The 24,084-nt window shown below is 37.4% G+C and overlaps 3 protein-coding genes across 3 annotated transcripts in view; 2 read left to right on the top strand and 1 right to left on the bottom strand.

Annotated features, from left to right (window-relative positions):
- Nucleotides 1-24,084, bottom strand: part of LOC146405189 (olfactory receptor 1165-like) — a 458,625-nt gene that overhangs the window by 406,701 nt on the left and 27,840 nt on the right. The window lies entirely within an intron of this gene.
- LOC110259076 (olfactory receptor 4C46-like) lies at nucleotides 7,732-8,670 on the top strand. Its single transcript, XM_021082370.2, has one exon. The coding sequence runs from the start codon at nucleotides 7,732-7,734 to the stop codon at nucleotides 8,668-8,670; it is 939 nt and encodes a 312-aa protein (XP_020938029.1).
- LOC100522184 (olfactory receptor 4C11-like) lies at nucleotides 19,881-20,813 on the top strand. Its single transcript, XM_003124200.3, has one exon. It carries the CDS (start codon nucleotides 19,881-19,883, stop codon nucleotides 20,811-20,813), a length of 933 nt encoding a protein of 310 aa, XP_003124248.3.

Below are 24,084 nucleotides of genomic sequence, written 5' to 3' on the forward strand. Positions count from 1 at the left end.
ATTCCATGGGTGCAGCCAAAAACAAAAAACAAAAATAAACACAAGGCATTTTACTTGGAAAGGAAGGAGTAAAACTACCTCCAATAACAAATGACATGATAGTATATATAGAAAATCCTAAAAAATTTACTCATACTATATCTATATAGCTATATATGTGTGTGTATGTATATATATATATACGTATGTGTGTGCATGTGTATATATATATATGACTGTGTATACACACATACACACACACACACACACACACACACACATATATATATATACAAGATCAGGACATCAGCAAGATGAAAATCTAAAAGACCCCAATGCTCACAGCACTCCCCCAAAAAATAGGAACAATAAATGTAACTACAAACCAAATAAAATACTCAGGGAAAATTCTGGATTACAAAGAAGCAGCAGCAAATCTTCGTGGAGCTCAAAAATCATGGATAGCCACAGAGAAAAGTACAAGAAGCATATTACCTATGTCACCTCATATTCCAGTCCAGAGGAGCTCTGCACCAAGAGGCATCTCATCAAAGGAATTTTACCCCACAGGAAAAAATGAGAGAGGACAGCAGGAACCCCACTAAGGCTTCATCATTGTGGATATTTGCAGCCTTTCCTACAGAGGCCTCCCGTATTCTTCAGCAATGTTGATCCCATTGGATGGAGCTAACTTGGAGTGCCCCACACTTGCATTTATTTCCTGGCACTGAAGCTATCTCTGCAGTGAGACCAACAATCAGCACCCTGTTTTCTGGGACAGCAACAGCAGAGTACCTCACCATATAGTGCTGGAGATGCCATTGCTCTGGGCCCAAACCCTGGCCCCAGGTTGTAGCTTTCTCCCACCATTAGCAGTCTGCACTGCCCCTGGTGTGACCCTCCACCCCAGTCTCAATTTGAGGTTCTGAACTGTCATTGCATCAGACCACTGACATTTTTCTGACTTTAACTGAACACCACCTACATTGTGTTGCCAATTCCTGCGACTGTCTCCTTGGGTCAGAATTGAATTTTTGACCCGCCAAGCCCAGGCTGTACTAGCTCTGCATCCTGCCTCTCAGTACCAAGCCCCTGCTTCACATTGTCATCACAGGGCCTATGTCACCAGGCAGGGTCCAACATACTCCCTACAGCCAGAGTCACTGCAGCAAGACCCTGCGACCAAAGTCTCGGTTCCATAGGAGATCTGCATACACCTGCACTTTAGACAGCACTGTCACAGGTACAGCAAGCTCACCAGTGCTAACATTATACTCAGTGTTCAAAGGTTGAAAGAATGAAAAATAAAACTGGTATAGCCATACAATAAACAATTATTCCATCATAAATATGAATGAAGAACATGCTATAACATGAGTGAACTTTGAAAACATGCTAAGAACACAAAAGAGCATACATTGTTTGATTCTGTGTATATGAAATGTCCAAAATAAACAAATTCATACAAACAGAAACTTTATTAGTGGTTCCCAGGTACTTGGGGGGAGGGATAAATGGTAACATAATAAATGACCACTTAATTGGCATAGGATGATGAAAATGATCTGTAATTAGAAAGCTGTAATGATTACACCACACTGTGTAGATATTAAAATCCAAAGGACTGTACATTTTAAGTAAAGCGATGAATTTCCTGTTATGCAAATTTTGCCTCAGTTAAAAACAATCACAAGTGAGAATTTTGAAATAAAGAAACTGAATTAATTAATTGTTTGAGAGGAAGAGTAAGAAAGAAGAGAGACCAAGAGGCAAATAGAAGACGCATTACTCAAATACACAATGAAAGCACATATTGCATCAGATTCAGATTCTAGGGACAGTAACACGATGGTAGAAAATATCATGAGCACATTTAAACCAGAAAATTTGATAACGTAAAAATCAATTGTTAAAAAATTATTGCAAGGTTTGGCTTAAAAAGAATTTAAAAATTGAGTCATCTTATACCAGTTGAAGATATTATGTTTGTAGTTAAAACCATTCTCAAAAATAATCCCAGGCCTAATAGCTTCAACTTCTAAATTCCACAAACTATTTTTAAAATAAAAAACACAAATTCTACATAAATTCTCTCAGAAAATAGGAAACACTAAGCACATAATGTTATAAAACCAGCATTGTGTAAGTGCTAAGTCATTTTACAGGAAAGAAAATGACAAAGACCCTACCACTGAATTAAATCTGTCAAAATTTTAATAATAATTTATCATTACCAGAAATAAAGTGTTTAACATTAAAAACAATCAATGATATCAATAAATTAACAGAATAAATGAGAAAAATCACATGACCATTTCAATAGATACATACATACAACTTGATAAATTTCAATTTAGATTTATGAAAAAAAGCATTTTGGAAAATGAAGGCAAGAAAGAAATTCACTCAATCTGAACAAAAGCATCTGTGTGTAACAGTTACCATCGTACAAATGGAAAATACATTCAAGATTAGAAACAAGACAAGGCTGTGAACTCCCAATTTCTACATTCTATTCTAGATTCTAGCCATTGAAATAAGGTAAGAAAAAAAATGAAAAGAAGAAAAAAATTTATAAAAAATATGTATTTATGTGCAAATGGCATCATTATATACGTAGAAAATGTTAAGGACTCTACAAAAAATCAGATAGATGTAAACAGTTAATTTAATAATGTCACAAGATACGATGCCAATATAAAATTTCAGGAGTTTCCATTGTGTCGCAGTGGAAACAAATCCGACTAGAAACCATGAGGTTGCAGGTTAGATCCCTGGCCTTGCTCAGTGGGTTAAAGGATCCGGCTTTGAGTGAGCTGTGGTGTAGGTCACAGACATGGCTCAGATCTGGCATTGCTGAGGCTCTGGCAGAGACCGGCAGCAACAGCTCTGATTAGACCCCTAGCCTGGGAACCTCCATATGCTGCAGGTGCAGCCCTAAATGGTCAAAAGAGAAAAAAATAAAATAAAAAAATAAAATAAAATTTCAAATGAATTTACATAAAACCAACAATTAGAAATTGAAATTTAAAAAAATGCTATGTAAAATACTATTAAAAATATGAAATTGGAGATGCGTTTAAGAAACATACTCAATATTTTCATGAAAATAAAAAAATTGCTGAAAGTAAACACATAAGGAAGACACATGCCATGTTGATTAACAGAGTTAATATGCTTATAATACCAATTTTTATAATTTCACTGCAATTCCAATAAATATCCAATAAGGTATTTGAAGAAATTGACAATGCTTTCTTTCTTTTTTTTTTTTGTCTTTTCTAGGGCTGCTCCCATGGCATATGGAGGTTCCCAGGCTAGGGGTCGAATCGAGCTGTAGCCACCAGCCTACGCCACAGCCACAGCAACATGAGATCTGAGCTGCATCTGCAAACTACACCACAGCTCATGGCAACGCCAGATCCTTAACCCACTGATGAAGGCCAGGGATCGAACCCACAACCTCATGGTTCCTAGTCAGATTCGTTGACCACTGAGCCACGATGGGAACTCCTGACAATCCTATTTTGAAGTTTGTTTAAAAATATACAATTTTAAAAGAATCTGTAATAGAAAAAACAGTCTCAAAAAGGAACACAGTTGGAGAATTTATTCTACCAAAATTCAACACTCCCATGAACATGCTGTGTGATTTTGATGTAAGGAAAAAAAAATACACATAATTGAAACATAACAGAATGTTTATAAATAGGCTTAAATGTATGAATTTCTTACAAAGATACTGAGGTAATTCAATGCAGAAAGATTAGATTTTTTTTTTAACAAATTCTGGATCAACTGGACATACATAAGCAAAAAACCAACCAACCAACCAAAAAATGAACCTCATCACTACCCCATGCTGTACACAAATGAACTCAAAATAAGTCAGAAACCCAAATGTTAAAGATGAATCTAAAAAAATCATAGAATACTTTTGACCTTTAGGTAGGTAAATATTTATTAGATATTACACAATAATAAGAAAAAAATTCAATCTTATCAATAATATATATCTTCTGCTCATCAGATACCATCCATCTTAAAAATGAAAAGGCAATCCACAGACTAGGGGAAAATTACATATACATATATGCAAAATTTTGAAATCCATATGTATGAATGTATAAAATTTTGTACATAAGCATGTTTATATTCATTTTATATATAATCAAAAATAAATACGACAGAAATTTATATCTGGAATATATAATAAAACACAACTTAGTAATAAACTTGGAACTCCTATTTTCCAATGGTGCAAAAACTTAAAAAGAAATTTCAGAAAATAAAGATGCACAAATGGTCAATAACAACATATTAAAAACATCATTAGGAAAAGTAAACTAAATCCTCGGTAATGCATCTCTACATACCTCTTAGAGTAACTAAACGAGTAATGCCAAGTGACAAGAATGTGGAACCATGCTTGTATTTGACTTCATAATGGCCATCACATGATTCCAAGAAATAACTTACTGGGAGTCCTTCAGAATGTCTGTTTATTTTCACAGCCCTCTGATAAATGTCAAGAATAGGTGTTGAGACAAGTATTTTAAAGTGACTGCCATTAATTTTTTGCCCTCACTGCTCCAGCCCTCCCACAATCAATACTAGGTTTCCCAAAAAACTGTAATATGGATAAGATAGAAGTTGTCTTTCTGACATGAGTCCACAGCTTAATTACATCACAGACCCCCAGGCTTGAATTATGTCATCACTGCTATTTGCATGACATTCCCCTTTCTTAGAAAGTCAGGTTCTGATACACAAAGGAAATTCACGTGTTTTGGCTCCAAGTGTAGGGAATACAATTCCCCACTCAAGAATAAATGTTTCTCAGCATGTCTCTCCAGAACATCTGCTTCTAAGACAATGCCTTTCCATCAAAGAAAATAATTAATTCCTGGGAGAGACAATAGTATCTATAAGACAAGGTCCTTGAACTTTTATGGAAACTTCTTTAAATATCCATGCATTACAGATGAGAATGTCTTTTTTGTTGTTATTTACAGCTCCAGAACAGGATTCATCAGGGTAGAATGACTCATTTGAATGTGTTTCTACCACTACTTTCGCCTCTTATCTGTGGGACTGGAGACATCATTTTCCCATGGTTCCAAAGGAATTCATTCTAAATTCAAGTCTTAGGCTTTCTGTGAAAATCACCCAGGTTTTAGACTAGAAGGAAAGACATTTTAAAAAGACTTACTTATGTAGTATTGATCCGCTATTGAATTATCCATCATATTCTCTTTGTGAGTGTGCCATATTTTTCATCTTGAAAGTTACCTTACCCAAGAAATGTCAATTTGAAGATGCGATTATTTCTGAGGCCCCAACTACCATTTAGATCATCTAGAACCAGGTGGTAAGTTTTTTTTCAATAATGCTGATGCTTATTAAAGATTGTGACTTTCCATACATAGTAATCATTATTCTCAGCACTTCAAATAGAGTGATGGAGCAGTTCATCTTCACCCCATTCATTCTTCAAAAGAGAGTTGGTAAATATCATTAACCTAATTTGACACATGCAAAATCTGAGGCTCATAGAGTTTAAGAAATTTGTAGGATCCATCTCTCTAACACCAGATACTCTTCTTTTGCCACAAGACATTTTCTTTAATAATTAAAATTATCATGAGAATGAAAACAAAATTTAAATATACTTCACACACACAAAGACATAAATCTGTTGAATGCTATACATTATCAGCTATTTAATCCAAACACAAATATGAAGAACTCTACCTGGGACCAATGGCTATAGATAACACATGTCTCTGTGGTGTCTTCAAAAGTAAAATCGGAGATGATTCATCCTCAGCTTACTGCATGGTTAAATGTTTCTCTGTATTACTGCTCAAAATGTCCATTCTTCCTATCTTGTTGGTGCATAGTCATAAAACTAAGTGAAGTGCCTTTGTCCATAACCGTGTGGTGGCTATGCTCATTTATTTTTCCTCAATCAATTCTCATAGCAGCCTGTGAGGTGGACAATATTATTCTCACTTAATATAAGAGGAAATAGAATGTAAGGTGCCATAAAGTTACCCCACGTTAAGCAGTCACAAGTGGAAAAAGGCAAAATTCTAATCTAGTCTTTCTGATTTTCAAAACACTATATTTCATCACTGGGATAGTCATTTTCAACATTTTGAAGAAGAGCCTGTGGGCCCATTCTTTGGAGGGAAACTGGGGGGGACAAGAAATGGGGTGAGGGAGAAGCAAAGCTAAAAATGGACCTTAAATAAAGCAATAACACATACTTATTAAGACTTTGGAATTACAATATGTTATACCGTGTGTGTACATGTGTCTGTTGATGAAACTGTTGTATATATGCTTGACTCAGAAGTATTATTAAGCAGTTATAATTATTATGGTCACTTCAAAAGAAGTTTACTAGTTTAACATTGTTTACTACAACATAACAATAAAGGGCATGTGTGAAGAATTTGGAGGAAAAAATGGTAAAAATTATAATCTGATCTAATCTTGGCTCCGAGATTTCTTAGATCTAATCATGGTTCTGATCTTTATTATCTGCTTGATCTTGGGCAGGATCCTTAACTTTTCTATGCTTTATTTACTGATTTGTAAAATAAGTGTAAAATGATACAGTAATCATTTCACAGATTTGTACTGATGATTAGATAACCAAAGGTTTGCAAATACACTTGGAGCACAGTAATAATGAAATTTTTATTTATATGATAATTAATATTACTATCAATATTAGTCTTTGAGATAGTTTCCCATGTGCAAAATGGATGAAATAATACTATCCACACAGGTTGCTATTATACCATTCCCACAGAAATCAATTATTAAAAGTATATTCATTAGCTATTATAAAGTTATTGGGGAGTTCCCCTTGTGGCTCAGTGGTTAACAAATCTGACTAGTATTCATGAGGATGTGGGTTTGATCAATGGCTTCACTCAGTGGGTTAAAGATCTGGTGTTGCCATGAGCTGTGGTGTAGGTTGAAGAGGCAACTCGGACCGCATGTTGCTGTGGCTATGGCGCAGGCTGGCAGCTATAGCTCTGATTTGACCCTTAGCCTGGGAACTTCCATATGCCACAGGCGCAGCCCTAAAAAGAAAAAAAAAAAAAAAAAAGTTAACGGATTTTGGAAAAATGTTTCTCATTTGATTATAGTATCTCCTCTATCTTGCTTTCCCATCACCAATATCCTGTTACACTTTAGGTCAATTATTACAAATAGTCCACTACTAGGGTTCCTTTCTTTGTCTCTCATCCGCATGCAGAATCTCAGTCCACTTTACCCAAGTGACACAAACATCTTTACTGGAGTTATATCCAAGATTCTCTTTCTCCAATCCTTTTTCATCCTACATATTCTCAGTTACTCTTCTTGGTTTCCTATTTCTTAGAATGGATGGAAAATTCCTTAGCTTTACATTTACAGCTTTACATGTACTTTCTCCTTCTCTTTTCACACTTAACATGCCACTCTAGGTGAGTGCTTCACCTTGGTTTCTAAGTATCTCACATCATTAACTGTACACTGATCATCTTCTGCCTCAGTGTCTAAGTTCCTCATGTCTACATTTTAAACATCACCCACCCTGGGAAAGAATTTGAGTAAGTTTCAAGAAATTGGAAACTTTTTTTTCTATCTCAAAAAAAAAAAATCCTATAAGAATTCAGATTTCAGTAGACCCTAGGGATTTATGATATATTAGATGCCTTTTTTTTTCCAGGCACTGGAGCGGTACATAACATGAAATATATGGAGAACAGGAATAACGTAACAGAGTTTGTTCTACTGGGGCTCACAGAAAATCCAAAGATGCAGAATATCATCTTTGTGGTGTTTTTTGTCATCTACATCTTCACTGTGGTAGGAAATATGCTCATCGTGGTCACCATCACTTCTAGCCCATTACTGGAGTCCCCCATGTACTACTTCCTGGCCTATCTCTCCTTTATTGATGCTTGCTATTCCTCTGTCAATACCCCTAAACTGATCAGAGATTCACTCCATGAAAAGAAGACCATCCTATTCAATGGGTGCATGACCCAAATTTTTGGGGAACATTTCTTTGGAGGTGCTGAGGTCATCCTGCTTACTGTGATGGCCTTTGACCGCTATGTGGCCATCTGCAAGCCCTTGCACTATACAACCATCATGAACCGTAGAGTGTGCCACCTGTTAATGGGAGTTTCATGGATGGGAGGCTTTCTTCATGGATTCATACAGATCCTCTTCATCTTCAGATTGCCCTTCTGTGGTCCTAACATCATAGATCACTTTATGTGTGATCTGAACCCTTTGCTCAATCTTGCCTGCATTGATACCCACATTCTAGGGCTCTTTGTTGCTGCCAATAGTGGATTTCTCTGTATGTTAAACTTTCTCCTCTTGATTGGCTCCTATGTGGTCATCCTGCACTCTCTAAGGACAAAGACTTTGGAGGCTAGGCAAAAAGCCCTCTCTACCTGTGTATCCCATATCATAGTGGTTGTCCTTTTTTTTGTGCCCTGCATATTTGTGTACATGAGACCAGCAGCTATTTTGCCTATTGATAAAGCAGTTGCAGTGTTCTACACTATGATAACTCCCATGTTAAATCCTTTAATCTATACCTTGAGAAATGCCCAGATGAAAAATGCTATTAGGAAACTCTGTAGTTGGCAAGCTATTTCAAGTGATAAATAAAATGTGCATCGTGCCTAAGATTTATTCAACTGATGCAGAGGTCAAAAGGATATTGTTGATGGTCTTAGCAAAGAAAGTCTATGATATTAAAAGAAAAGAATTAATTGCCATAAATCATAGATTCTGCAGGGAGAGAAAAAAAAATGAGTGCAAGAAAAAGAAGAAAAATCTAGTCCAGGATAAATTTTGGAATATTTGTAATATTCTACCAAATTGGGGCTTAGTTTTACCATCCTCATCCTATCCCCAATCAAAGATTCCTAAGCTTTCATTTTAATAAAAAATTAATGAAATACGAAACATTGATATTGAGCAGTAATCTCTATAACAATCCATAGAGGTAGGCACTGCTATTGTCCCCATCAACACAGGTGAGGAAACAAACAAAAATAATAAAACTCCAAATCAGAAATACTGAATACACACACACACACACACACACACACACTCACATATACAGAGAAAGAGAGTGAGAAAGTGTGAGAGGCCAATACATGATATATAGCACATGTATGTTATATGTTATGTTTAATATGTTATATATTAAATATATATTATTGCATAGACTGTATGTATTATTTCATCATATATAAATAAATTCTAATAGTTCATTAATAACTCTGTTCATTTTTATATATCATAGTTAATGGTAATATGTTAACTGTTAAGATGTGATACAAAATTACTTTAGGAATATAAAAGCAATGGGTCATTTAACTTCTAAGAGGTAAGTAAGGAATATTACACCATTTTTCAAATTTCCTTGTAGCATTCAGAATCCTATTGTATTGATTATGTAACAATCTTATGCTAAAAAATCTATCAGAGAGAGTGATGTTTCAAATTATATTTTAATGTCAGATGGGAATTTCAATTTATTAAATAAATAGAATTTATAAAGTAATTGCCTACTTGCTAACAACAGTTTCTACCAGTATCACAGTATTTGGTACACAATATCTGATAAATATTGAATGAATAAATATATAAAGGAATGTATGCATTCAATAAAATATAGAGCAGATAAAGTAAGTATGAGATTAGGACATTTTTTCTGCCTTTATCTCCTTCAGACTATGAGAATTCTAGCTGGATTTCTTTGGTAAACCACATTTATTCCTGCTTAAAGTGGGAATAAGAAAGAAATGGAAGCTGAGTATTTTTTGTCATATGAACTAACAGTTTACTTGGGTATTCTCCCTGCTTTTACCAAGATTTCATCATTTTCTGAATGTGGGATTTTTTTGGTGTGATATTTTCCTTTTAATTGGTGTGTTTTTGGTAACATTTCATTATGAACAGCTGTTTTTAAAAATCTGTAACTTCCTCTACACACAAAGCAATTTCACGGTAAATACATTCCATTCATTTTTTCTGTCCTTCATTCCGTAAACAACAGATATTCTTGAACCCAAGGAATATATCAAGTACATTAATAGTCACCAGGGCTTCAGCAGTGAGTAAAGAGAAATCTAAATGATTTCTTCACAGAGCTTAGAATCATGGAAAGACTTCCAAAGAAAGCAGAGAAATACCACACAGTGTTATAAATAGTAAGCGAGTAGAAGCAGAGGGTGTTCTGAAAGTATGTTGGAGAGACAAACAACAATGACTGGGGGGGGGGGGTTCAGAAAAGATTCAAGTGTGAAAAGACATCAAAAATGGGACACAAAGGATATGAAGGTCAGTAGAATGAACAGGCATCAGAATCAGATATTCCTCAGAGATGGAATATATAATAAAGGCAAGAAGATGAAAAGTAAGAGTGCAGGAATCCTCATAAATTTGATACAGCTGTGGTTGTCAAATCAACTATTTATTTGAGTTATGTGCATTGTGTGACAGGTAACATGCTGGACACTTAGCTTATCAAGGGTAAATAGTAAATAGCAAGATATAAAGATAGAGAGAAAAGAACAGGGAAGACCAAGAAGGCTCTCATAAATTTATAAAGGCTTCAAGCTAAGTAGTGTGAAGAAAATATTGCAAGATTTTTTTTAAGCTAGCAAATGATGCTGTTATATTTGAGATACAGAATGATGACTCTACAGCTACAGTATAGAAAATCAGTTGAAGGGGACAAGACGGGCAGCAAAAGAGTAGTAAGAAGGTGACTGTAATTACTTGTATGTGATATGATGGAGGCTTGGACTCGAGTGGTGCCAGTGATGATGCAGAATGCTGTGGATGCTGCTGCACCTGGTCAAATCCCTTTCATTGGACCTGTGCCCCGAGGAATATCTGCTGTGTGTCTGGGCTGTTAAGAGCTCACAAGTCCCATTCTTTCTGGACAATTGCACAAGAGAATTGAAACTGCCTCACTTTGTGACCAGGCTCACCAACTGAAGGCCCACCAGCATCCAATGAATGACTGAAGAAGGAGTAGAAGGCACCGGTCCCCTTGCCTAAAGGTGGAACCTGTGCGGTTATGCAATATATACTACAGAGCTCTCATGTATTCAGGCTGGAGCCAAACGAATGGAAACTATATCTTTTTCCCCATCATGGGCAGTTTCCCTAGAGACAGGGAAGGGAGAAATATTTTAGAGTTATAAAAAAAGAAATTAAAATAACATGAAGATATGAGATCAAAACATTCATGCATTAAATCTAGATTCTGGCTTTTATCACTGAATGTTTGAAGAAATTGATGAGAATGAATAGAGAGAGGAAGAGCATTCTATGGCAGTGAACAAGACCTCTTTATATGAGGCCACTTTATATGGGCATGGGCACTCATTCTCAGGCTGAAGGATTAACACTTCATTGCCTGAAGAAACTGTAATGGCCTGCCCTGCAACAGTTGCCATGAAAGACCACACTGATTCTCCTCAGGATCCACTCAATAATACAAACCACCCCTCTTTTCTTCTAGTTCTGTAACTAGACTCAAGTAGCAGGAAGCTGCTAAAAGTGAGGTCCCACTGGGAGTTCCTCTTGTGGCTTAGTGAGTTATGAAGCCAACTATTATCCAGTTGGGTGGGTTCGATACCTGGCCTTGCTCAGTGGGTTAAGGATCCAGCATTGCCATGAGCTGTGGTGTTGGCCCAGACACAGCTAGGATCTGGTGTTGATGTGGCTGTGGTATAGGCTGGAAGCTGCAGCTCTGATTTGACACCTAGCCTGGGAACTTCCATATGCCACAGGTGCTTCCCTAAAGTAAATAGATGATAGATAGATAGATGGATAAAAGTGAGATCCTACTGTAGAGCACAGGGAACTATATATCCAATCTCTTTGGACAGAACATTGTGGGAGATGGTATAAGAAAAAGAGGATATTATATATATATATATGGCTGAGTCACTATGCTGTACAGCAGAAATTGTCACAACACTGTAAATGAACTATACTTGAATAAAAATAAGAAAGAAAAAGTGAAGTACAAAATGTGACACATTAGACGTTGCACTACACTCCAAAATAACCACCTGGATTTTCTAATGTATGCAGACAGAAATCCAGGATAACTGTAGAAAAATTATAAACTTTGGTTCGGCCTGATTTATTGATAGAGGCTCTCTCAGCAGAGATTCTGCATTCGACATTGATACTGGGGGAATTAAGACATGCTCTAACAGTTTGTGTGGTGGTGGTGGCCAATGCATGAATCAAATGGTGGCCCACAGTGAGTAGCTTAGACATGCCAGACCTGCTCTGGTTTAACGTAGAAGAGATTAGAAGTTATTAGGAGATTGGAAGACAAGAGTGGGTTTTTATTGAAGATATAGTCAGCCACTCTGAGAGGTTCCAGAATACACACCTTTCACCACAATCATGAAAAATAAATTTGTAGCAGAGGCCTCGGCATCCTTGAAGGCCTCTGTGATGGGTCACAAAAAAAAGAAGAAAAAAAAAAAAAAAAAGGAAAAGAAAGCTCTGCGGGATATTGTGCAAGCTTCTCTGATCCAGTGGGTCCATAGCATTTGATGCGTCAGTGGCAGATGGGGATGCCAGGGCTTCTGGCAGGACTCCACATGCAAACTGCAGTGTGGGCACTTAGTATTTTGGAGCAAAGCTTGCCATCTTTTGCAGTTAAACACTCTTTTTAATAAATAGCTCCTGGACTGCCACTGGACTTTAGTAGATTCTGACCACCTCAGCATCGGTTACCAATTTAACATGAGCTGCCCATCATGAACTTACTGTTCTCTGACCCATCAAAGCCATAAAATTGGGCAGGCACAACAGTAACCCATCATCAAAGGGACTGGCCTGAGTAAGACCTGAAGGCAAAGTTACATGGGTAAGTGGCAAAAATACTCAAAGTCCTGACCTGTCTTAAATCCCTTCTCTCCCTGCCAGCCCCTATGGAGTCATGGGGAGTTGCCTATGGTCAGTTAACAGCGGAAAAAAAGACTAAGGACTTGTATACAGACAGTTCCGCAATGATAAGCCAGCATAACTTCAAAGTGGAGGAGTTCCCGTTATAGCTCAGTGAGTTAAGAACCTGACTAGTATCCATGAGGATGTGGGTTCTTCAACCCCTGGCCTTATCCAGTGGGTTCAGGATATAGTGTAGGCTGCAGATGCAGCTCGGATCTGGCGTTGCCGTGGCTGTGACATAGGCCCCAGCTGTAGCTGATTCTCTCCCTAGCCTGGGAACTTCCATATGCCACAGGTGCGGCTCTAAAAAGAAAAAATAAATAAATAAATAAATAAATAAATAAATACCTGAAAGTGGAGAGTTACAGCACTACAGCCCCATTCTGGAAAATTCCTGAACATCAGTATTGATGGAAATCCTCCCAAAGGGTACAAGTTCAAGTAGTGCACCTGATTGTTTACTTTGTTTGGAAGAGAAATGTCCAGATACGCTATATATACTGTTTCATGGGTTTTAACCAATGATTTGGGTGGATGATCTGGAATTCGGGAGGAATATGACTGAATAATTGGTAACCAAAAAAAGAAAAAGAAAAAAAAAATGAGGACAATGTACATTTACCTGCTTCTCTGAATGGACAAAATGTATGAAAATATCTGTGTCTCACCACTAAGGATAAAAATGGGAGTGGCGCCATTCAAAATTATCTTTAGTAACTATTGTTGCTAAAAATGTTGCTTCCAGTTCTAGGTAACCTATTGCTCTGCGGGCTTAGAGGTTTTAGTTCCAAAGGGAGAAATGCTTCCTGCAGGGGCCAGCTCAGCAGGATGGGGCTGAAGAACGGGTGCTGTGGAACTTAAGGAAAAAAAGTTAACATAAAACAAGACACAGAGACATTTATCTTAAGTAAAGGTGGGAGCCGGGGACTCAAGGTCTCAGGGACCAAGCCCCTGCCTCAAGAAACCACACTGCTTTTATTGTGCTCCTTAGATGAGATCAAGTGAGGAGTGGCTATGGGTACAGGGTTTGTTTACCATTATATAAGTTCTTTTACTATTTAAAAAGCCACTCAGGTGGTAAAAGGTTAAGCTCATACTCTGACCTCTAGGCACATAATAGTTCTTAAGCTTAAATCACTTATGCCTTTAGGTCTTTGTTCTTAAGCTTAAGTCTTTTACCAGCACTGTGACTGTTTTTCCAAGCAGGAAGATGGGATAAAGTAAGATAAGAAGATGGGATAAAGTAAAGAAGGACGAGATGGAGTTTTCAAAGAAACATGTCTTGGACAGCTTCCACCAGGAGCCACAGCAAGATTCTGTGGAAGTGGGGGTCAAGACTCCTGCCCGAGCGTTTTAGAATCCTTCCGCCTCTGAATCAACAGGAGAGTGAGATCAAGTGATTGATACTGACCCCAAGGGGAAATGGGACTACTACTTTGAAAGAGGAATGAGGAAAAGTATGTCTGGAAGACAGGAACTCCTAGACAGCCTCTTTTAGTATCAGCACGTCTGGTAATAAGAGTAACAGAAACTGCAGCGACCCAATCCAGGCAGACCTATTAACAGCCCAGACTTTTCAGCAGTGAAGGTCTATGTCAGCCCACCAGGTAAAAATCATGATCAGCTCAGGTGTTGCTAAAGGCACAGAGTGAGTAAAAGAATAAAGACCAGCTACAGCCATGTGACCAATTACAGAAATAAGACATGTAATGACATGTTCTGTGCCTATGTTCTTTGTCCTCTTTAATTTATGAATATATTTGTGTATGTTATATACATAACAATGTATACATACATTTATACCCATACACACACATACAAACACATATGTTATAAATGTATACATATACATATATATCTTTTATTCTTTCTCTTATTACTGTATCATATAAAATAACATGTTAACTTTCTATCATAGTATTTAAGTATTAGTAATTTCTACCACAGCATTTAAAGTTTTAAGATAACAAAGACTCTACCTCCTTTGGGGGGAAAGAGTGTATTTTCACTTGTACACAGGACAGCTGTGCCGTGTTGGGCAGAATTCACAGGTGACAATAGAAAAATAGGTACATTAGACTCTATCAAAATTACAAGATTCTGGAGTTCCCAGCATGGCTCAATGGTAACGAACCCTACTAGTATCCATGAGGATGCAGGTTCCATCCTGGGCCTTGCTCTCTGGGTTAAGGATCTCGTGTTGCCTTGAGCTGTGGTGTAGGTTGCAGATGTGGCTCAGATCCCACGTTGCTGTAGCTGTGGTGTAGGCCTTCAGCTATGGCTCCGATTTGACTCCTAGCCTGGGAAATTCCATGTGCCACAGGTGCAGCTCTAAAAAGACAACAAAAAAAAAAATTTATAAGCTTCTAAGCATCAAAGGACAGAATCAAAAGAGAGAAAAGGCAACCCACAGAATTGCAGGAAACAGTTATAAATAAATATCTGATGAGGAGAAACAAATATTTGGAATATACAAGGAATTCTTAGAACTCACGAAGAAATAATAGCCCAATTAAGTAGTCAAAAAATCTGAATAGACATATTTCCAAAAAAGACATACAATGGCCAATAATTACATGAAAAAATGCCCAACATTATTAAGCACACTTGTACACTGTTCCTAGACTGCAAATGGTGCAGCCACTATGAAAGATAGTACACCGTTCTTCAAGAAGTTAAATACAAAATTAAAATACGATCCAGCATTTCCACTTCTGGGTATATACCAAAAAGAAATGGAAAAAAAAAATCTCTTTAAAGGGACCTAAAGAGACATTTGCAAGCCCGGATTTCATAAAAAGGTTTTTCAGAGCAGTCAAAATGGCTAAGGAACCTAAGTCTTCATCAACACATAACCAGATAAACAAAATGTGGTATCCACACAACGGAATACTATTCAGCATTAAAATGGAAGGAGCATCTGATGCATGCTACAACAGAAATAAAATTGAACACATGTTAAATAAACGGCTCTTTTAAATAAATTTTACATTTCGTAATGGGTTTATATTCACAGAGAGGTTCCAAAAGTAACAGATAGTTTCCATACACCCCACAGTCAGTTTCCCCTATCATTATCTTATATTAGTATGGTACATTTGTCACAACTAATTACCCATCATTATTACACTATTTTTAACAAAAATCCGTACTTTAACCAGACTCATGCATTGTTACTGATGCCACTTTTCTCCTGCAGCATCTGATCCGGGAAATCACATTACATTCAGTTGTCAAGTTTTTCTGAGATCCTCCAGACAGTGACAGTTTCTCTGACTTTTCTTGTCTTGGATGACTTTGATAGTTTTGAGGAGGACTATTCAGGTTTTGTGTACAAAAACCCTCCACTGGGGTCTGATATCTTACTCAAGATTATTAGATGGGGGTTATGGGTCATCGGAAGGAAGACCACAGAGATCAAGTACCATTTGTATCACATCACATCAGTGGGTACATACTCTCAATGTGACTTGTCGCTATTAACCTTGATCTTGGCCACCTGACGGAGGTACTATTTGTCAGAATTCTCCTTGGCAAATTTACTCTTTTCCCTCATTCCATAGAAGGAAGTCACTTTAAGTGTGTGCTCAGCTCACACTTGAGGACAGAGTATACACATATATCATGCAGAATTCTTTCATCTATCCTCTCCTAGTCAGTTGTTACTCAATTATTTATATCATTATAACTCAGAGATGTTTATTTTGGACTTTAAGTTATAGCTCAATTCTCTGTTACGCAGTATGTTGTTGATTTTTTTTTCCAGCTTTGGGCTTTGGGGGTCTTCCATTTGGCTCCTGTGATCATTTGGCATATCCTCATCACTATGTGAGGATGTGTCTTTCAGCACTTCCTTTCTTTCTAGCAGTCTTAGTGGCTCTAGTTCATCTTTGCATTCCCTGACCCAGACCTAAAATCAGCCATTTCTTCAAGAAGCCCTAATTCTTTTTATTGCAGTAGAGTATTGGAAGGCAGGTCCGGGGTACTAGAAGACTATCATGTCTTATTCCAGTCAAAAGATGAAATGCATGACCCATAAAAACATCTTTATTTTTTAGGAGTTCCTTAGGAGCTAAAACAAACCAATCAGTATCCATGAGGATGCAGGTTCCATCCCTGGCCTCACTCAGGGTTTCTGCGTTACCATGAGCTATGGTGTAGGCTGCAGATGTGGCTCGGATCCTGCATTGCTGTGGCTGCGGTGCAGGCCAGCAGCTGCAGCTCTGATTGCACCCCTAGCCTGGGAACTTCCATGCCATGGGTGTGGGCCTAAAAAACAAAAAAACAAAACATCTTTATTTTTTAAATAAGCCACCTTTTTCTCTATACTGTGATAAGATATAGTGAAGATTAAGGTCTTTTTCACATGCGGCTCCTGTCTCTGACCTAGAGGAGAAGGGACACTTTAGGGAATGACCTTCCCCTGTGCCTGTATTTTTTCATCATCCATGTTTACACAGTCCTCTGGGGAAGGCAAAGAGTTGCACCTCTCATTCACTATCTTAAGTGAGAGTGGATTTCAGAAAGTGGGGGATCATTCTGGATCAACTTAATCTGCCTTCAGGCCTGTAGATAAGAAGCAAAGTCTCCTTGTGAGACCAAAGAATTCCTGGTTCTAGACAATCAAACAATTTTAGGAACTTTTTTCTTCTCATTTGAGTCAAGGCTGTCCAGATTGCCTTGGAAAGAAAAAGAGGACAACTGAACATCCTAACCTCTGCATGAACTCTTTTAAAACTGGTAAGATTTGTACTGAGGATTAATGTAGTTTTATATAATACTCGGAAAAAGTGAATCTGATCAATGGGAGTATCTAATTCATACAATGCGTTTGTGGAAGGATAGAAAGTTTGGGACATTTTAAGGGGTGTTCTACATTCTAAAGTGAGACAATGGAAATAAAAGCTGTGCACAGCCTCTCCTGAGGGAAAGGGGCACTGCTAGGAAAGGGGTATTAGAGTGGAGGGTATGAGAGATTAAGAACAGAGAAATAATATCTACCTAGGAGTTTCAGGATATGCTTAGACATGATGATTTGGCAGTGATATAGTAGAATTCAGACTTCCCTTTTCCTCCATGCATTTCAGGACAGCACAGGGCAGAACACTATTGGGTTGTACCCACAGGATATTTTCTCAGATCTTCTCATTCACTCACAAGTATTTAAGCACACATTTTACTCTAGAAGCTGAAATACACTCATTTATGGATTAAAAATGCCTCTTAAAATGCTCCATTCCAATGTGTGTTAATTGTATATATATATTTCTGTAATGTGCATACTTCTGTATCTACATAAACACATAAATATATTATGTGAATTATACAGATGTGCATATCTTTATATACATATACATACAAACACAAAAATAGATAAGTAGAGATATTTCTATAATGGTCTTAATTGATATAAACACCAAATGATTTTTCATTTGAAGAGCTTTGACCAGATTTCATTTGGAAAATATCCAGAATGTCAGTGAACCTGTAGTTAAAGGCACTGTGATGGTTTAGATGGGATTAAAATGCACTGAGTTCCATACTCACCTCTATAGCTGTCCCTATTTATGCTCTTTAGTCTTACAGTCCACCCTCTCCCCCCAAAAATACTGCTGTCCCTCCTGCTTACATCACAGGACAGTTATTATGGCTCAGGGATATGCCACTGTGAATAATAGACCATCACAGACTTTACTTCTTACATAACACATGCTAGTGATGTATTTTCAAATTTGACCAAAGATCACCTCCTAAAAAAAATGGGCATTGCTCATATTTCAGTTGCCAAGAATGCAGCTTCCTTATACACAGAGTACAAATGCAGGGCTTGTTGGCATTCTTTTAAATACAACTCATTTATGCATGATTTTGTGTGTAAGCAATATGTAGTATCCTACTTTTAATTACTTCTTATCAACCTAGCACACAATGCTGTCTTATTTTTCACTTTAAAATATACTGTAGAGACCACTGCATATATATCTGCTTTCTTTTTATCAATGGTTTTATAGGGTGTGTGGTGTCAATAAAACTACACTCCCTTTTTTTTAAAATTTTATAGCCACACACAGGGCATATGGAAGTTCTTGGGTTAGGGATGAATCTGAAGAGATTCATGATTGTGTGTGCAGAAGTTTCATTAAGGAAGAGATATTGAATTGTGTGAAACATCATTCTCTGATGCTCAGAACAGTTACTAAAATACTTTATAACTGGACTGCGGGTTTAAGAAATGTAAAAGTGGATTGAGTAAATCAGGCAAAAGTTTTCTCTACTAAAACACAGCTCTCCCAATATGGATACATTCTAGATTAAAACTGGAGAAATCATTCAGCTGACAAAGTGAATAAACTCATGCTAGTAACCCAAATTAGTGCTTCCAATGCCTGAACAATCATTTACTTTTTCATTGTTTCTTACTTTCATATAATTTTTTCCTTTTTTTTTAGGGACACACCCATGGCATATGGAAGTTCGCAGGCTAGGGGTCCAATCAGAGCTACAGCTGCCAGCCTACACCACAGCCCACAACAACAAGGGATTGGAGCCCAGTCTGCAACCTACACCATAGCCCACAGCAATGACAGATCCTAACATACTTAGCAAGGCCAGGGATCAAAGTTGGGTTACTTAACTGCTGAGCCATGAAGGGAAGTCCCTCATATCATTTTCATATGTCATTAGGGCACCAGACTGAAAAAGTATCGTGAATTCCATTTTACTGAAATAAAAGCAACACACAGCAGGTAAATGATTACCCAGTGAAAGGTAGCACTGCCATGATATATACTCTACTTGCAAATATACTACTTATTTTGAAATTGTAATTTTTTTTTCTTCTTTGCAGAATATTTCTAATCAGTGCTTTCCCTTTGAGTCAAATAATGCAGCCAAATGCCAGTATCTCTGAGTTCATACTGTTAGGATTGACACAGGATCCTAAAAAGCAAAAAATGGTGTTTGTGATCTTCTTCGTTTTCTATGTGGGAACTCTGGTGGGCAATCTGCTTATTATTGTGACCATCAGGTCCAGCCAAACACTCGGGAGCCCAATGTACTTCTTCCTGTTTTATTTGTCCATTGCTGATACCTGCTTTTCCACTACCACAGCACCTAGACTCATTGTGGATTCTCTGTCTGCAAAGAAAATCATATCCTACAACGAGTGCCTGACTCAAATCTTTGCACTGCATTTATTTGGATGCATGGAGATCTTTGTCCTTGTCCTCATGGCCATGGATCGTTACGTGGCCATCTGCAAGCCATTGCATTACCCAACCATCATGAGGCGCCAGGTCTGCATCATCCTGATTGTTCTGGCATGGATAGGGTCTTTGATACATTCTACGGCTCAGATTATGCTGGCCTTGAGACTGTCCTTCTGTGGATCCAATCTGATGGATCACTATTGCTGTGATTTGCAGCCCTTGCTGAAACTTGCCTGCATCGATATTTATGTGATGAACCTACTCGTGGTATTTAATAGTGGGGCCCTTTGTGCAAGCAGTTTTACAATTCTGATGATCTCATACATTGTCATCTTGGATTCTCTGAGAAACCATAGCGCAGAAGGGAGGAAAAAAGCCCTCTCCACTTGCACTTCCCACATCATTATAGTTGTCCTGTTTTTTGGTCCATGTATATTCATGTATACCCGCCCCCCAACTACTTTCCCCATGGACAAGATGGTGGCAGTATTTTATACCATTGGAACACCCTTCCTCAATCCACTCATCTACACTCTGAGGAATGCAGAAGTGAAAAATGCCATGAGAAAGTTATGTCATGTCAGAATTACTTCAGAAAGCAAAAGATGAATTGAGGTCTGATTACTTAATGTGTCATGGTTTGACTGATTTTGTAGAGGTATATAATTGTGGGAATAACATAAATCAAACATAAGATTGAGAGTTGCTATTTTTTTTCTGGTTCGCAGACAAAATGAATGCCAAGGCTTCGCATTCTTTTTTTTTAATTTATTTTTTAATTTAATTTTATTTATTTTTTCCACTGTACAGCATGGGGACCAAGTTACACTTACATGTATATATTTTTTTTCCTCCCTTTGTTCTACTGTGATATAAGTTCTCAATGCTGCACAGCAGGATCTCATTGTAAATCCATTCCAAGAGCAATAGTTTGTATCCTATAACCCCATGCTCCCTATCCCTCCCATTTGCTCCCTCTCCCCCCAGGCAGGCACAAGTCTATTCTCCAAGTCCATGATTTTCTTTTCTGTGGAAATGTTCATTTGTGCTGTATATCAGATTCCAGTTATAAGTGATATCATATGGTATTTGTCTTTGTCTTTCTGACTTATTTTGCTCAGTATGGGAGTGCCTAGTTCCATCCATGTTGCTGCAAATGGCATTATGTCATTCTTTTTATGGCTGAGTAGTATTCCATTGTGTATATATACAACCTCTTCCTAATCCAATCATATGTCAATGGACATGTGGGATGTTTCCATGTCTTGGCTATTGTGAATAGTGCTGCAATGAACATGCAGGTGCATGTGTCTTTTCCAAGGAAACTTTTGTCCAGATATATGCCCAAGAGTGGGACTGTTGGGTCATATGGTAGTTCTATGTATAGATTTCTAAGGTATCTCCAAACTGTTCTCCATAGTGGCTGTACCAGTTTACATTCCCACCAGCAGTGAAGGAAGGCTGCCTTTTCTCCACAACCCCTCCAGCACTTGTTATGTGTGGGCTTCTTAACGACGGCCATTCTGACTGGTGTGAGGTGGTATCTCACGGTAGTTGTGATTTGTATTTTTCTTATAATCAGGGATGCTGTGCATTGTTTCATGTGCTTGTTGGCCATCTGTATATCTTCCTTGGAGAACAGTCTATTCAGGTCTTTGGCCCATTTTTCCATTGGGTGATTGGCTTTTTTGCTGTTGAGTTGTACAAATTGTTTCTATATTCTAGAGATTAAGCCCTTGTGGGTTACATCATTTGAAACTGTTTTCTCCCGTTGTGTACATTGTCTTTTTGTTTTCTTTTTGGTTTCCTTTGCTGTGCAAAAGCTTTTCAGTTTGATTAGGTCCCACTGGTGTATTTTTGTTATTTCTGTTGCCTTGGGAGACTGACCTGAGAAAATATTCATGAGGTTGATGTCAGAGAGTGTTTTGCCTATGTTCTCCTCCAGGAGTGTGATGGTGTCTTGTCTTTTATTTTAGTCTTTCAGCCATTTGGAGTTTATTTTTGTGCATGGTGTGAGGGGGTATTCTAATTTCACTGCTTTGCATGCAGCTGTCCAGGTTTCCAGCAATGCTTGCTGAATAGACTTTCTCTTTCCCATATTATGTTCTTTCCTCCCTTGTCAAAGATTAATTGACCATAGGTGTCTGGGCTCTCTATTCTGTTCCATTGGTCTGTCTGTCTCTTTTGATACCAGTACCACACTGTTTTGATGACTGTGGCTTTGTAATATTGCCTGAAGTCTGGGAGAGTTATGCCCCCTGCTTGGTTTTTGTTTCTCAGGGTTGGGTTGCTTTGGCAATTCTGGGTCTTTTGTGGTTCCATATAGATTTTTGGATTGTTTGTTCTAGTTCCGTAAAAAATGTCATGAGTAATTTGACAGGGATTGCATTGAATCTGTAGATTGCTTTGAGTAGTATGGCCATTTTTACAAAATTGATTTTTCTAATCCATGAACATGGAATATCTTTCCATTTCTTTACATCTTCTTTAATTTCTTTGATTAAAGTTTTATAGTTCTCAGCATTTAAGTCCTTTACCTCCTTGGTCAGATGTATTCCGAGGTATTTAATTTTTGGGGGGGTGCAATTTTAAAAGGTATTGTATTTTCATATTCCTTTTCTAATATTTCATTGTTGGTATACAGAAATGCGACTGATTTCTGAATGTTAATCTTATATCCTGCTACTTTGCTGAATGTATTAATCAGTTCAAGTAGTTTTTGGGTATAGTCCTTAGGGTTTTGTATGTATAGTATCATGTCATCTGCATACAGTGACAGTTTTATCTCTTCTCTTCCTATTTGGATACCTTTTATTTCTTTGTTTGTCTAATTGCTGTGGCTAGGTTTCTCCTTCTATAAGTGGATCCAACTTACCAGTCTAAGCATGTTCTCCTATCAAAGTTTATTTTGAAATAAATTCAGTAAAATAACATGAATCTTATTGTCATCATTTTGTTCTACTTTCTTGGGACGTTACAAAGTTTAGTGTCAATACCGATGTCTCAAAATTGCATGGCATTAATGATGAGGGTCATATATATAAAAGGAATAGAAGTGTTATGATTCCATCATAAACTCACTTAACCTACACTTCCCTAATATGAGCATACACACACACACACACACACACGCGCGCGCACACACACACAGAGTACAGGGGTTCATGGCCATTTGCATTTCAGATGAAACAATGTATTAATATATGAGGAACAGAATAGAATAAAATAAACTAACATGTAGGTTAAAAATAAAGATACTAAAACAAGAAGTTATAGAGGGTCATCAAACTTGGAAGGTTTTATGGGGTTCAAAGGTACTTGTAGTCAAATTAAACCTAGGTAAATGATGGAATTTTAAAAGTTTCTGGACATGATATCCATCCAATGTATCACTGTAAAGTGGTCACCTGCCCTCAAAAGTGACTTCCCTAAAAAAAATACTATGCATTATAATTATCCCTTTCATTTTAGAAAAAAGTAGAATGGCTGATATGCATCTAGTGCTTTTTTATTATCATGATCGTGTCTCACAAAATAATACAAAGTTAGGTATATTTATCAAAAATTCACAGATAAAAATCTGAAGTTCAGAAAAGTAAAAACACCCTTCAGGTTATTCTGCTAAAATGTATCAGAAGCAAGGTTTTAAACAAGTTTTGTATGCCCCTCATTTCAGTAGTAAATACCTGCGATCCACTTTATCCCTGCAAAGTGGCCTACAATACAGGAAACATTTGGAATTGAGGCAATGATCATGAACTGCACTTACTTTTGCTTCAAGCTTGGTGGAAGGATATAATGATTAAGAATAGGAGGTCTATGCTCAACCTGGATGGATCCAAATTCTATTATTTTATAGCCCTGTAACTTCAGGAAATAT

Source organism: Sus scrofa, chromosome 2, assembly GCF_054392235.1.
Source record: "Sus scrofa isolate SSC_HxYL_T2T_F1_AM1 chromosome 2, Sscrofa_HxYL_maternal_Yorkshire_Landrace_v2.0, whole genome shotgun sequence".
NCBI classification, from domain to species: Eukaryota; Metazoa; Chordata; class Mammalia; order Artiodactyla; family Suidae; genus Sus; species Sus scrofa.